At 41.4% G+C, this 12,514-nt stretch overlaps 1 protein-coding gene and 1 long non-coding RNA gene across 2 annotated transcripts; both read left to right on the top strand.

The window, feature by feature from the left end:
* Positions 1–78: 78 nt before the first annotated feature.
* LOC121188788 lies at positions 79–2,086 on the top strand. The gene is made up of 3 exons (XR_005894742.1): positions 79–169; positions 484–636; positions 2,027–2,086. It is a non-coding gene; the product is annotated as an uncharacterized LOC121188788 (long non-coding RNA).
* A 1,157-nt stretch (positions 2,087–3,243) lies between these two features.
* Positions 3,244–10,603, top strand: LOC121188926 (protein NLRC3-like; the record flags this gene model as incomplete). Its single annotated transcript, XM_041048871.1, has 5 exons — positions 3,244–3,297; positions 3,695–5,382; positions 6,616–6,789; positions 10,516–10,562; positions 10,596–10,603. Coding segments are annotated over exons 1-5 (1,971 nt in total), but the record flags the coding sequence as incomplete, so codon positions are not given.
* Positions 10,604–12,514: the final 1,911 nt, after the last annotated feature.

The following is a 12,514-nucleotide window of genomic DNA, read 5'->3' as shown; positions in this document are numbered from 1 at the left end:
TATTTCACACACACACACACACACACACACACACACGCACACACAGACTGTGTGACTTCCTGTAAATGCAGAGGGGAGGAGCAGGTAAAACTGAAAGTGTTCAACAGTTAGTTCAGACGCCATTTGAAGTAAACAGAGCAGGAGCAGGAAAACTGAAAGCTGAGGCAGGGTGAGTGTTAATACAACATTATTATTATTTTACTGTAAAGGTCTCTGAGTCAGTTTTGTCCCTGAGGACTGTAGAGGGAAGAAGAGTCAGGATGAACTTCTGTCCACACAAAGAGAAAGAAAAGGAGGAAAGAAGATCGAGTGTGGTTCTTCGTGTGGTTCTGCCTGCTTTTATTTCACTGTGCTTGTGTTGTGTGTTTGTGTGTGTGTGTTACTTCCTGTTCTCTCAGTCTTGCATGTGACTCTTGATCAAACTTGTTTTTCCTGATTCTTTGTGTCTGAGTTCACAGTCTGTTTTACTGGTTTCCCTCTCAGACCTTCTGAAGTCCAGAAGATGAGTGATTGTGTGGAGGAAGAGGAGGACAGAGCAGAGTCTCCAGGATCCAGCTGTCTGTCTATGAAGAGTGACGGGTCCAAACCGTTTAATCTTCCCAACTTCAGTAATGAACCTGGACCCTCAGACACAAAGTAAGAGAACTGCTATCTGTGAACCTCCAAACTTTGGGCTATAACAGTGTTTAGTGTGTTGAGGTCCTGCAGTTGTCGTCTCTGCCTGTAACAGCTGCCATAGTGTTGACAGAAAATCAGTTCTTCCTGGTTCTTCTGGCTCAACAGTGTATTAATACTGACTGCTGAGGCTGCTTATTTCTTTTGAAAAGAACATTTTTACTTTCACTGATTTTCCATTTTTTTCTTATTACCAATAAATCCCATGTGCAGAGTCAAACCCACACAGAATGTGTATCACAGCCTGATAGATCTGATTCCTCTGAGCCAGAAACTATTAAAACACATCAGTGAACCACACTGTTACACTGGGTGGCATGTTCCTTCATGTTCATCAACACACACACACCACCAAATGTGGATCGATCTGCCGATCAAAATCCGTCCCTAAGAAATGTGACATTTCCTCCTGTTTATCTGATAAAAAACTACAGACAACAGGTGTCTTAGCAAATTACTGAGCCTTTTTAAAAATGAGTATTTATAAAGATTTTAATCTTCAGTATGAACATTTTATTGATTAACTGACACACCTACTGTAAACACTCAGGACAATTAATTGGGGTTCACTCCCAGGTTAGCTAAGGTCTTTCCATATCAGCGGTTACAGATGTCAGTTCACCCCAGGGGACATCTGTTCTAAATGACCACAAGGTATAATCCTTATTTTCTTGCAACACCCCTGGGGAGAGTTTTAAAACCTGAAAGAATGTGGGAAAACTTGTAGAAAGTATGATTTTGGGTACAGCTTAGTTCTAAATTAACAATCCTAAACTTAGTATCACAAGCACAGATACGTTGAAAAAAAAATTCCACAGTGGTGTTTGTCATAGTCACAGTAGTTCAGAAACAGACAGGCCTCCCTGTGTGAAATGAACCTGAATTCAAGGGAAAGACTCAGCATGGGCAAGAAGTGCAGACGCATCAGCAGCCATTTGTTTTATTTATGATGTTGTTATGTCTTCTTGTTTACCTGGGCTGTAGGGGGGAGGATTGATAATCAGGTAGATCCAGATGTTGACTCAGTAAAGTTGAGGTTGAGGACACAGGATGCTGTTTGTTGACAGCTGAGCAGTGGCAGTGCAGGATCACAGACATCTGATTCTCTCATCTTACCTTTGCATCACTCTAGCTCAAGCTGATGTGAGCCAGGTCATCAACATGTGGAAAGTGGACACAACAGTGTTGTTTATGGATGCTAGTGTGTTGCCTCCATCCTTCAGTATAGTGCTCAGTGCTACATGGTGACATTGCTGCAGGACGTCAGCTGAGAGTTCCCAGAATGATTTTGTCCTCAGAGAATTTATCAGTGTTTGATGTGATATGAATAAAAATGTGTTTGTGTTTTCAGAGGTCAGGACCACAGACTGAGAGCAGAGACTCCAGGACCCAGCTGTCTGTCTATGAAGAGTGACTGGTCCAAAGAGTTTAATCCTCCAGACTCCAGTAATGAACCTGGACCCTCAGACACAAAGTAAGAGACTGTTTCTAGTGTAAACTGACCTGAGGATGATTCAGTTCTCAGACATATTTGAAGGAAACAGGGAGACATCAGGGACCAGATCCATAAAACTGTGTCCACACAAAGACAGAAATATGCACACACACTCTTTTCACCAGATTTATAAAGCAGAGCTTTCTCATGTTACTGTTTTATCAGTCTCAGTCACTGTGAGAGGTGGTGTATGAACACAAGCCTGATTTCCACTTCCAGGATTTACACGTCTGAGCCTTTAACAGCTTCTAGACATTGTGAACCAAATCTGGATATTTGTTCTCAACAATCAACAAAACATTTAGTCTCAGCTCAGGTCGTGCTGCTAAAATCATTTGTTGTCAGGTTTCTGGGATTTACTGACTGTTGAGGAGAAGAATATCCTCACACTGGATTGTAGATCCCAAAAAAGTTTGATCAGACTGAAAAAAGGAAACTCTTTGACCCTACAGGGTCTTCATGAGTTAAATGGCCAACATGAAAACGAGCTGAGAGGACTCAATACATCATCAAGATAAAATACCTTATCAGAGCCTGAAAGAATCCCAACAATCTCACAGTAATCCACCCAAACAATCCAAGAGTATCTCAATAAGTTCAAATATTTGTTGGCAAAATGTATAAGATATAAAATCTGAGAGAAGGATCCAGAACAAGAGCTGGACTGCAGACAGTCAGTCAGAGCAGCACTGTACAAAGTAAGACTGTACATCTGTCTGCTCATGTCATCATCTCTGAAAACAGGACCTGTGGTTTGATACACAGTCATTTGTTCTATCATACAGCATTGGCATTTAAGATGATTAGAAATACCACAACATGAAAAAGCTTTTCTTTGCTTGTCTTTAGTTTTTATCCAGCTGATGAAAGTAATGAGCAGATTCTCAGATTCTCAGATTCTCTTTCTTTAGTCTGTGATGGAAAAATAATGGGATGGATATATTTTGCCATACATTAGCTTATGTCTTTGTTATATGTTCTGATTCCCATTCCGTGCAGCCTGACCTACAGCACCTTGAACCACAGCAAGGCGCACACATTGTTCCCTTGAGATAGATACAGAAGCAGAAGTGATGTTGTCCTGTGTAGTAGATACAAAGACAGATGCTCAAGGAAACCAGTTGCATGTATGCATGTTTAGACTTTGACTTTGATTATCAGCTTGAAGGGGAGGTGGGCTCCTGTGTATATAAAGAAGACACAGAGACTTCTCTCCTTTGAGTATTACAATGATACCTATTTGATTCACGGTTGATATACTCCTTCTTGCAAGAATAAATACTGAAAACTCTGATCGTCTCCAAGTCTTGGCTAATTTGGTTACGTTTTTCCTCTGTCAGCAGATTTTCAGCAGATAGTGGTCTGCAGGAGGTTTTAGATGAACATAAGATCAGTCTGAGGTGGAGATGTGAACGTGTGACTGAAGGAACTGATGAAACAGGAAGTGAAACCCTCCTCAACAGGATCTACACTGAGCTCTACATCACAGAGGGACAGAGTGAAGAGGTTAATACCCAACATGAGGTGAGGCAGCTGGAGACAGCTTCCAAGATGGAGACCCTCAATGATGCTCCAATCAAGTGCCACGAAATCTTTAAAGCCTTACCTGACCAACAGAGACGCATCAGAGTCGTTCTGACCAACGGCGTTGCTGGCGTTGGAAAAACCTTCTCAGTGCAGAAGTTCACTCTGGACTGGGCAGAGGGCTCTGAAAACCAAGACATCAGTCTGCTGGTTCTGCTTTCATTCAGGGAGCTGAACCTGATCAAAGATGAGCAGTACAGTCTTCTCATGCTGCTCCACGATTTCCATCCAACATTAAAGAAGGTCACAGCAGAGAAGCTCGCTGTCTGTAAAGTGTTGTTCATCTTTGATGGCCTGGATGAAAGCAGACTTTCACTGGATTTCAGCAACAGGGACGTTGTGTCTGATGTCTCACAGAAGTCATCTGTCAACGTGCTGCTGACAAACATCATCCAGGGGAATCTGCTTCCCTCGGCTCTGGTCTGGATAACTTCCCGACCTGCGGCAGCCAATCAGATCCCTCCTGCATGTGTTGACAGGGTAACAGAAGTACGAGGCTTCACTGACGCCCAGAAGGAGGAGTACTTCAGGAGGAGATCCAGTGATGAAGAGCTGTCCAGAAGAATCATCTCACACATCAAGACATCCAGGAGCCTCCACATCATGTGTCAGATCCCAGTCTTCTGCTGGATCTCTGCTACAGTTCTGGAGCACATGTTGACCACAGAGCAGAGAGGAGAGCTGCCCAAGACCCTGACTGACCTGTACTCACACTTCCTGCTGGTTCAGACAAAGAGGAAGAAGCACAAATATAATGAGGGACATGAGATGAGTCCACAGGAGCTGATGAAGGCTGACAGGGAGGTTCTTCTAAAGCTGGGGAGGCTGGCGTTTGAACATCTGGAGAAAGGAAACATCATGTTCTACCAAAAAGACCTGGAGCAGTGTGGTCTTGATGTCACAGAGGCCTCGGTTTACTCAGGAGTTTGTACAGAGATCTTTAAAAGAGAGAGTGTGATCTTCCAGAAAACCGTCTACTGCTTTGTTCATCTGAGCATTCAGGAGTTTCTGGCTGCAGTCTACATGTTCCACTGTTACACAGAGAGGGAGACAAGAGAGCTGAGGACTTTCCTGGGACAAGACTACAAACACTGGGACTCAAATCCAGAGCCTTTTATCCAGAAATTTTTTATGTATTTTGTAAATAACAATATGAGCTACCCATCACTCGATGTCCTCCTGAAGGATGCCATGGAGAAATCCCTCCAAAGTAAAAATGGCCACCTGGACCTGTTTGTTCGCTTCCTTCATGGCCTCTCTCTGGAGTCCAACCAGAGACTCTTAGGAGGCCTTGTGGGTCAGACAGAGAACAGACCAGACATCATCCAGAGAGCCATCAACAACCTGAAGAAGATAAACAGAGATGATATCTCTCCTGACAGAAGCATCAACATCTTCCTCTGTCTGATGGAGATGAACGACCGCTCAGTACATCAGGAGATCCAAGAATTCCTGAAGTCAGGGAACAGATCAGAGAAGAGACTCTCTGAGATCCACTGTTCAGCTCTGGCCTACATTCTGCAGATGTCAGAGGAGGTTCTGGATGAGTTGGACCTGAAGAAATACAACACATCAAAGGAGGGACGACGGAGACTTATCCCAGCTGTGGGGAACTGCAGAAAGGCTGTGTAAGTCCAGACATGATCTTTATCATTATCAGTCAGTGTAGATTAGTAGTTTAGTTTTTCAAATACAGACAGTATTAAAGTATTCTCTTTATTCTCAAAATAGTTTTATAATTCTTAGGTCAGCTGTGTGTTTTTCTGGAGATGTTTTAAATGTTGTGATTGTCAAACATAGATTTTTCAGTCGGTTGTGTTTATTGCTTTCAATTTTGTCTTTTTATTAATTTTTAACGGTTAGATTCTACATTCATTTAATCTTAATGTGTTCGTGTTATTTTGAGTCCTTTTGTTTTTATGTGAACCTGATAAAACAAATTCAAGCAGGACTCCATTTATCTTACAACTGAGTGTGTTTCTCCAGGTATTACTGAGAATTCCTGTGTGTGAAGAAACTGCAATATAAAGGCTTTAGTGCAGGGGTGTCAAACGTATGGCCCACGGGCCAAAATCAGACCATCGGAGGGTCCAATCTGGCCCATGGAATTAGTTTTGCAAAGTGCAAGAATTATACAGAAGTAATTAACTGCAATTTTTGGATAAAACTAACTGTTATTCCTAATCGGTGCACCAGGGGTCACACTGACATAACCAGCTCAACCCAAATTGAAGAAGAACACAATTGTTCATGGTGGAACTAAAGTGCCCTCTGTGGGATCGTCATTAACCAAAATGTCTTTGACAAAAAATAGAAAAGTGGACAGAAGGCAGAGTTTTCCATGAAAATTTGACTGAGGACAACTGAGAAAAGAGAAGATAAATTAATTGTTAGTGAGTCTGAGGAAGCAGCAGTCTGTTTTTAGCCATAGCCGAGAGGTCAGTGATGCAGCAGTGAAATCTAGCTACCTTATTGCTAGCGAAATAGCATCAGCATCAAAGCCATATTGAGGGTGAGTTTGTGAAAACATGCATGCTAAAGGCCGCAGAAATGATCCATGAAACTGCATGCTAAAGGCTGTGCCATCAATGATCAGGAAAAAATCAGGTGTTATGACAAAATTCAAGAGAAAGTACAGGCCACAAATGGAGGACATGATTTCTGGACTTTTCACTGTATTTTGCACCAGGAGGCATTGTGCTGCAAATCATTAAAAATGGATCACACCATGCAGGTGGTTATCCAAACTGTTTTCATCCAAGACAGAGTCCCTCTACTCATGTTAGTGAAAGCTCATTGATTAGGACATATCTGATTGGATTAGAAATGATTTTTATCCACATGATTCATTCTTTATTCAGATTGATGTCCTGCAGTTTGTCAGAGATCAGCTGTGCTTCTCTGGCCTCAGCTCTGAAATCCAACCACTCCCATCTGAGACATCTGGACCTGAGTGAGAACAAGCTGCAGGATTCAGGAGTGAAGCTGCTGTGTGGTTTTCTGGAGAGTCCACACTGTAGACTAGAGACTCTGGGGTCAGTTCACTGTCTGTTACTGTTGTAGATTTTATATCTTTAATCCACAACTGAACCTGGTTTATCTTCATCTAGAAATTGAATCCATTCATCTTCAATGAATGAATGAATGAGATTTGAAATAGTTGTTGTTCCACATTGTGACTTTTTCTTCTCTCAGACTAAGAATTATTCCTTTCACTTCATTTCAGTTAGTTGTCATGAATAATGTCTGTTGACCTTCAGAACTCACACACTCATATTTGTCACAGTCAGCAGACTAATGTTTTCTCAATTAAGTGTAGAAAATGTCCAGTGTGAGTTGTTCAAAGTCCTCAGAACTAATATTTGTACAAATCAATTAAAATTCCTACCCAGGCACTCCAGTATAGGAGCCCTGCTCAGCCTTCACATTAAAGTGGTCAAAATTAGCCTGACCGACTCGATACCTGAACAGGATTCTAATTTTATCCGACTTAGGTTGAGGCAAGGGAGATTCATCCAACTGTCAACTGTCTTCTCCCAAAGCCTTCCCCGCTACCTTTTCACTATCACCCCTATTAGCCCGCCCTAGGGATACACAGTGTAACCATTTAAGTTAATGACAGCTTCCTTCTAATTGTAACAGTTGTTATAGTTGCTGGATGTTATTTATGCTGCAAGTATACATTTGCTGCTAGGGAAATGTTAATTTCTAGAGTCTAGACCAACTGGAAAGATCCTTCGTCTATGGACCTGGCTTCTGACATCACTGAGGAGAGGCTACTGGCACTTTTAAGAAACCCTTAGATTTAAGTCAGTGAGGCTAGGAAACCTTTACTTTAAATGCAGATGATGTACAGTGCATCCGGAAAGTATTCACAACGCTTCACTTTTTCCACATTTCGTTATGTTACAGCCTTATTCTAAATGGATTAAATTAATTTTTTCCCTCTAATTCTACACACAACACCCCATGATGACAATGTGAAAACATCTTTTTTTTTTTTTTTTTTTAAATTTATTAAAAATCAAAAATCAAGAAATCACATGCACAAGAATTCACAGGCTTTGCTCAATACTTTGTTGATGCATCTTTGGCAGCAATTACAGCCTCTTGAATATGATGCCACAAGCTTGGCACACCTATCTTTGGGCAGTTTCCCCCATTCCTCTTTGCAGAACCTCCCAAGCTCCAACAAGTTGGATGGGCAGCGTCAGTTCACAGCCATTTTCAGATCTCTCCAGAGATGTTCAGTTGGATTCAAGTCTGGGCTCTGGCTGGGCCACTCAAGGACATTCACAGAGTTGGCCTGAAGCCACTCCTATGTTATCTTGGCTGTATGCTTTGGGTCATTGTCCTGCTGAAAGATGAACCGCCACCCTAGTCTGACAAGTCTCCCAGTTCCTGTCGATGAAAAAGATCCCCACTACAGGATGCTTCCACCACTATGCTTCACTGTAGGGATGTATTGGCCAAGTGATGAGCGGTGCCTGGTTTTCTCCAAACATGACGCCTGGGATTCACACCAAAGAGTTCAATCTTTCTCTCATCAGACCAGAGAATTTTGTTTCTCATGGTCTGAGAGTCCTTCAGGTGCGTTTTGGCAAACTCCAGGTGGATTGCCATGTGCCTTTTACTAAGGAGTGGCTTCTGTCTGGCCACTCTACCATAGAGGCCTAATTGGTGGATTGCTGCAGAGATGGTTGTCCTTCTGGAAGGTTCTCCTCTCTCCACAGAGGAACGCTGGAGGTCTGACAGATTGACCATCGGGTTCTTGGTCACCTCCCTGACTAAGGGCCTTCTCCCTAGATTGCTCAGTTTAGACAGCTGGTCAGCTCCAGGAAGAGTCCTGGTGGTTCCAAACTTTCCATTTATGGATGATTTAGGCCACCTTGCTCACTGACACCTTCAAAGCAGCAGAAATTTTTCTGTACCCTTCTCCAGATTTGTGCCTTGAGACAATCCTTTCTCAGAGGTCTACAGACAATTCCTTTGACTTCATGCTTGGTTTGTGCTCTGACATGCACTGTCAACTGTGGGACCTTAAATAGACAGGTGTGTGCCATTCCAAATCATGTCCAATCAAGTGAATTTACCACAGGTGGACTCCAATTAAGCTGTAGAAACTTCTCAAGGATGATCAGTGGAAACAGGATGCACCTGAGCTCAATTTTGAGCTTCATGGCAAAGGCTGTGAATACTTCTGTGATTTCTTGATTTTTAATTTTTAATAAATTTGCAAACATTTCAAAAAAACTGTTTTCACATTACGTCATTATGGGGTGTTGTGTGTAGAATTTTGAGGGGAAAAAATAAATTTAATCCATTTTGAAATAAGGACGAAACGTGGAAAAAGTGAAGCACTGTGGATACTTTAGGCCTATAAGGTTTTCTTAACCTAACATTGAGGTCCGTTTTTTTTTTTTTTTTGGTCTCTTTGACAAAATACACTTGCTGAAGAAAAAACTCTTCTTTCCTTTGAAGTTCAGTAAAACGTGTGAAAATTGTGGTCTTAACGAGCAAAGACCACACTGTTGGTTTGACATGTTTCAGTCCATTAACTGCAAATCTTGTTGTATTGTAAAATGTTGCTGGGGGTTTGGAAAGACACCAACAAATAAAATGCATTATTTATTATTATTATTATTATTTGCTGTAGTGTCAGTATTAAATTGTGTGTATGTGACTTTACTTTTCCATTAAATCCATCTGTACTTTGGGATCAAATAGTTGTTGTTCAGTTGAATATGTGTTTAGTTGTGGATTTCCTGAGCTGATCTGCAGGATAGAGACCAGGACCAAGCAAGACATATTTCCTGGATCAGGACTGAACATTTGAAGTTTGATCCATTTCAGTGGTGAATCAAAGTCAGTTTTTAGTCCAACATGTCTGATTTGATCTTTATCTTCTAATTCCAGACTTGACTGAGCTCAGCAGCATGTTATGAATCTGTGTTGATATGAATAGTTGTATGAATGTTGTGGTGACATTTGGATGATGTGTGTAGAAGGCTGACATTATGATGATCCACAATAAGAGAAGGACAAAGTCCCTCTACTCATGTTAGTGAAAGCTCATTGATTAGGACATATCTGATTGGATTAGAAATGATTTTTATCCACATGATTTATTCTTTATTCAGATTGATCTCCTGCAGTTTGTCAGAGATCAGCTGTGCTTCTCTGGCCTCAGCTCTGAAGTCCAACCCCTCCCATCTGAGACACCTGCAGCTAAGCTACAACAAGCTGCAGGATTCAGGAGTGAAGCTGCTGTGTGGTTTTCTGGAGAGTCCACACTGTAGACTGGAGACTCTGAGGTCAGTTCACTGTCTGTTATTGTTGTAGATCTTATATCTTTAACCCACAACTGAACCTGGTTTATCTTCATCCAGAACTTGAATCCATTCATCTTGAATGAATGAATGAATGAATAAATGAATGAGATTTGAAATAGTTATTGTTCCATATTGTAACTTTTTCTTATCTCAGACTAAGAATTATTCCTTCAGTTTCACTTCATTTCAGTCAGTTGTCATGAATAATGTCTGTTGACTTCAATGAAACTTTCAGAACTCACCCACTCGTATTTGTCGCTGTAAGTTGTGGTGACATTTGGATGATGTGTGTAGAAGGCTGACATTATGATGATCCACAATAAGAGAAGGACAAAGTCCCTCTACTCATTTTAGTGAAAGCTCATTGATTAGGACATATCTGATTGGATTAAAAATGATTTTTATCCACACGATTTATTCTTTATTCAGATTGAGTTCCTGCAGTTTGTCAGAGATCAGCTGTGCTTCTCTGGCCTCAGCTCTGAAGTCCAACCCCTCCCATCTGAGAGATCTGGACCTTTGGGGAAACAAGCTGCAGGATTCAGACCTGAAGGATCTGTCTGATCTTGTGAAGAGTCCAGGCTGTAGACTGGAGACTCTGAGGTCAGTAGAGGGTTGGAGTCAGTCCATGCTGCTTTCAACAGTATTGTCCTAAACACAGTTTGTTTCAAAGCAAAGATCCAGTTCGTTGTGATCGTGTCTTTGAGTTGATGTGAAGACAAGTTGTTGTTGTGTTCATGTCTACAGGAAGTAGAGCTGGATTACAGTTTACAGCCTCACAAGATGTGTAGAGACAGTGGTCCTCATTCATCAAAGTGTCGTAGCATCGAATCTGATCTGAAACTGTTTGTTCTCATTTCAACAGTAAAGAATTGATGAGTTTGATCTTTGTCACAGCTCTGAGATCAGTCTGACTGCAGCCTGCAAATCACTGGCTCTGATTTCAGAGAAGCATCATGACATTTTGGAAGCATGTGGTCTGATACAGAGCAGAATCTCTGCTGAAGTCCAGTGATCACATCTGTATATCTGTTCATCTGTCAGATACTTTCAGTGACAGCCTCCATGTTTATTTGTCAGCTGATATTTCAGAAGATATCAGTGACTGACAGCTGATGAACTTAGTCTCAGTAAACACTGATTTATCACCTCTGTTGTCTGTCTTCTTCTCTCAACAGATGGAGGCCATGATCTCTCTAAAGGAGAGAGTGAAGAGGACGGTGTGTGTGTTGAGAGAGGATGAGCTGTGCCCTGATGATCTAGAGAGGTTGAAGCAGCAGCAGCTTGTGTGTAGAGAGGCTCTGATTGGTCCATGTTACTGGAAGGTAGAGTGGAGAGGAGAGCTTCATCCAGCAGTGACTGACAGAGGAACCAGAAGAAGTGGAGAAGACTCTCAGTGCTGCAGTCTGAACTGCTCTGAGAACAGCTCCACTGTCAAGTCTGCCATCATCCCTGTGTGTTCCTCTGGATCTGAAAGAGAATCATCAGTGTATCTGGACTGCTCTGCTGCTGCTCTGTCCTTCTACACAGTCTCTGCAGACACACTGAGACTCCTCCACCTCCTCCACCCTCCACCTGGACTTTATTTGGTCTTTTTTTATTCATTCACAGATGCTGATCCCAAAGTGGTGAGTCAGATTAATAAGCTCCATCATGTGGTGTGATGGAGAATTGCAGCTAATTTCTACATTATTTCCTGTCTTGGAGATCTTGGTAGTATGGTATTATGTACGTATGTATTATGTAAGTATGGGATTATGCAATAAGGCACACAATGACTCCTAAATTTAATTATATAAACTTTTATATTGATGATTTCTCAGCTTACTTATTATTATATACTTCTTATTGCACTTTTTCCAGATATGTTCTACATATTTCAGTATACTAGAGCTTAGTCTCATGGGGACCATTTTTATTGTTGGCCATCTTGTCCTCTCCTAACAGGAAATTTCAAACAGCAGCTTTAAGTCAGATCAACACAACTGTTACTAATGATATTAACAAGGTATTGATACCTGTAGTGACAATGGTCAGGGTGAGGATAAGTCTCCATAACATGAATGAAAGTCCATATAATGTCCTCTGTAGTGATTGAGACATCTTTCTCTCTCTCTTTCTCTTGTATGTTGTGGAAATTTTTTTTTGATGTATCAGTTTTTGCAGATAGTGATCTTAGTAGTGATACTAAGTTTAGAAATGTTACTTTATAAATGAGCTGCACCCAAAACCAAAATCAAAATTTCCTCCAAATGTCCCCAGAGTTCACCCTTCTTTACCCTACTTTGTGTAAGGCCTGTGTATCAACATGGTGCCTTTGTAGTAGTGATGTGCGATACTACTGATTTCCTTTCCGATCTGATACCAAGTAAATTTCAGGCTGTTATTGGCGATACCGATACTTTGTACACAAACTTAATGTGTTTGG

The sequence above is a fragment of the Toxotes jaculatrix genome, chromosome 10 (assembly GCF_017976425.1).
Source record: "Toxotes jaculatrix isolate fToxJac2 chromosome 10, fToxJac2.pri, whole genome shotgun sequence".
Lineage (NCBI taxonomy): Eukaryota > Metazoa > Chordata > Actinopteri > Toxotidae > Toxotes > Toxotes jaculatrix.
Note: the sequence above shows the minus strand (reverse complement) of the source record. Positions and strands in the feature narration are given on the sequence as shown.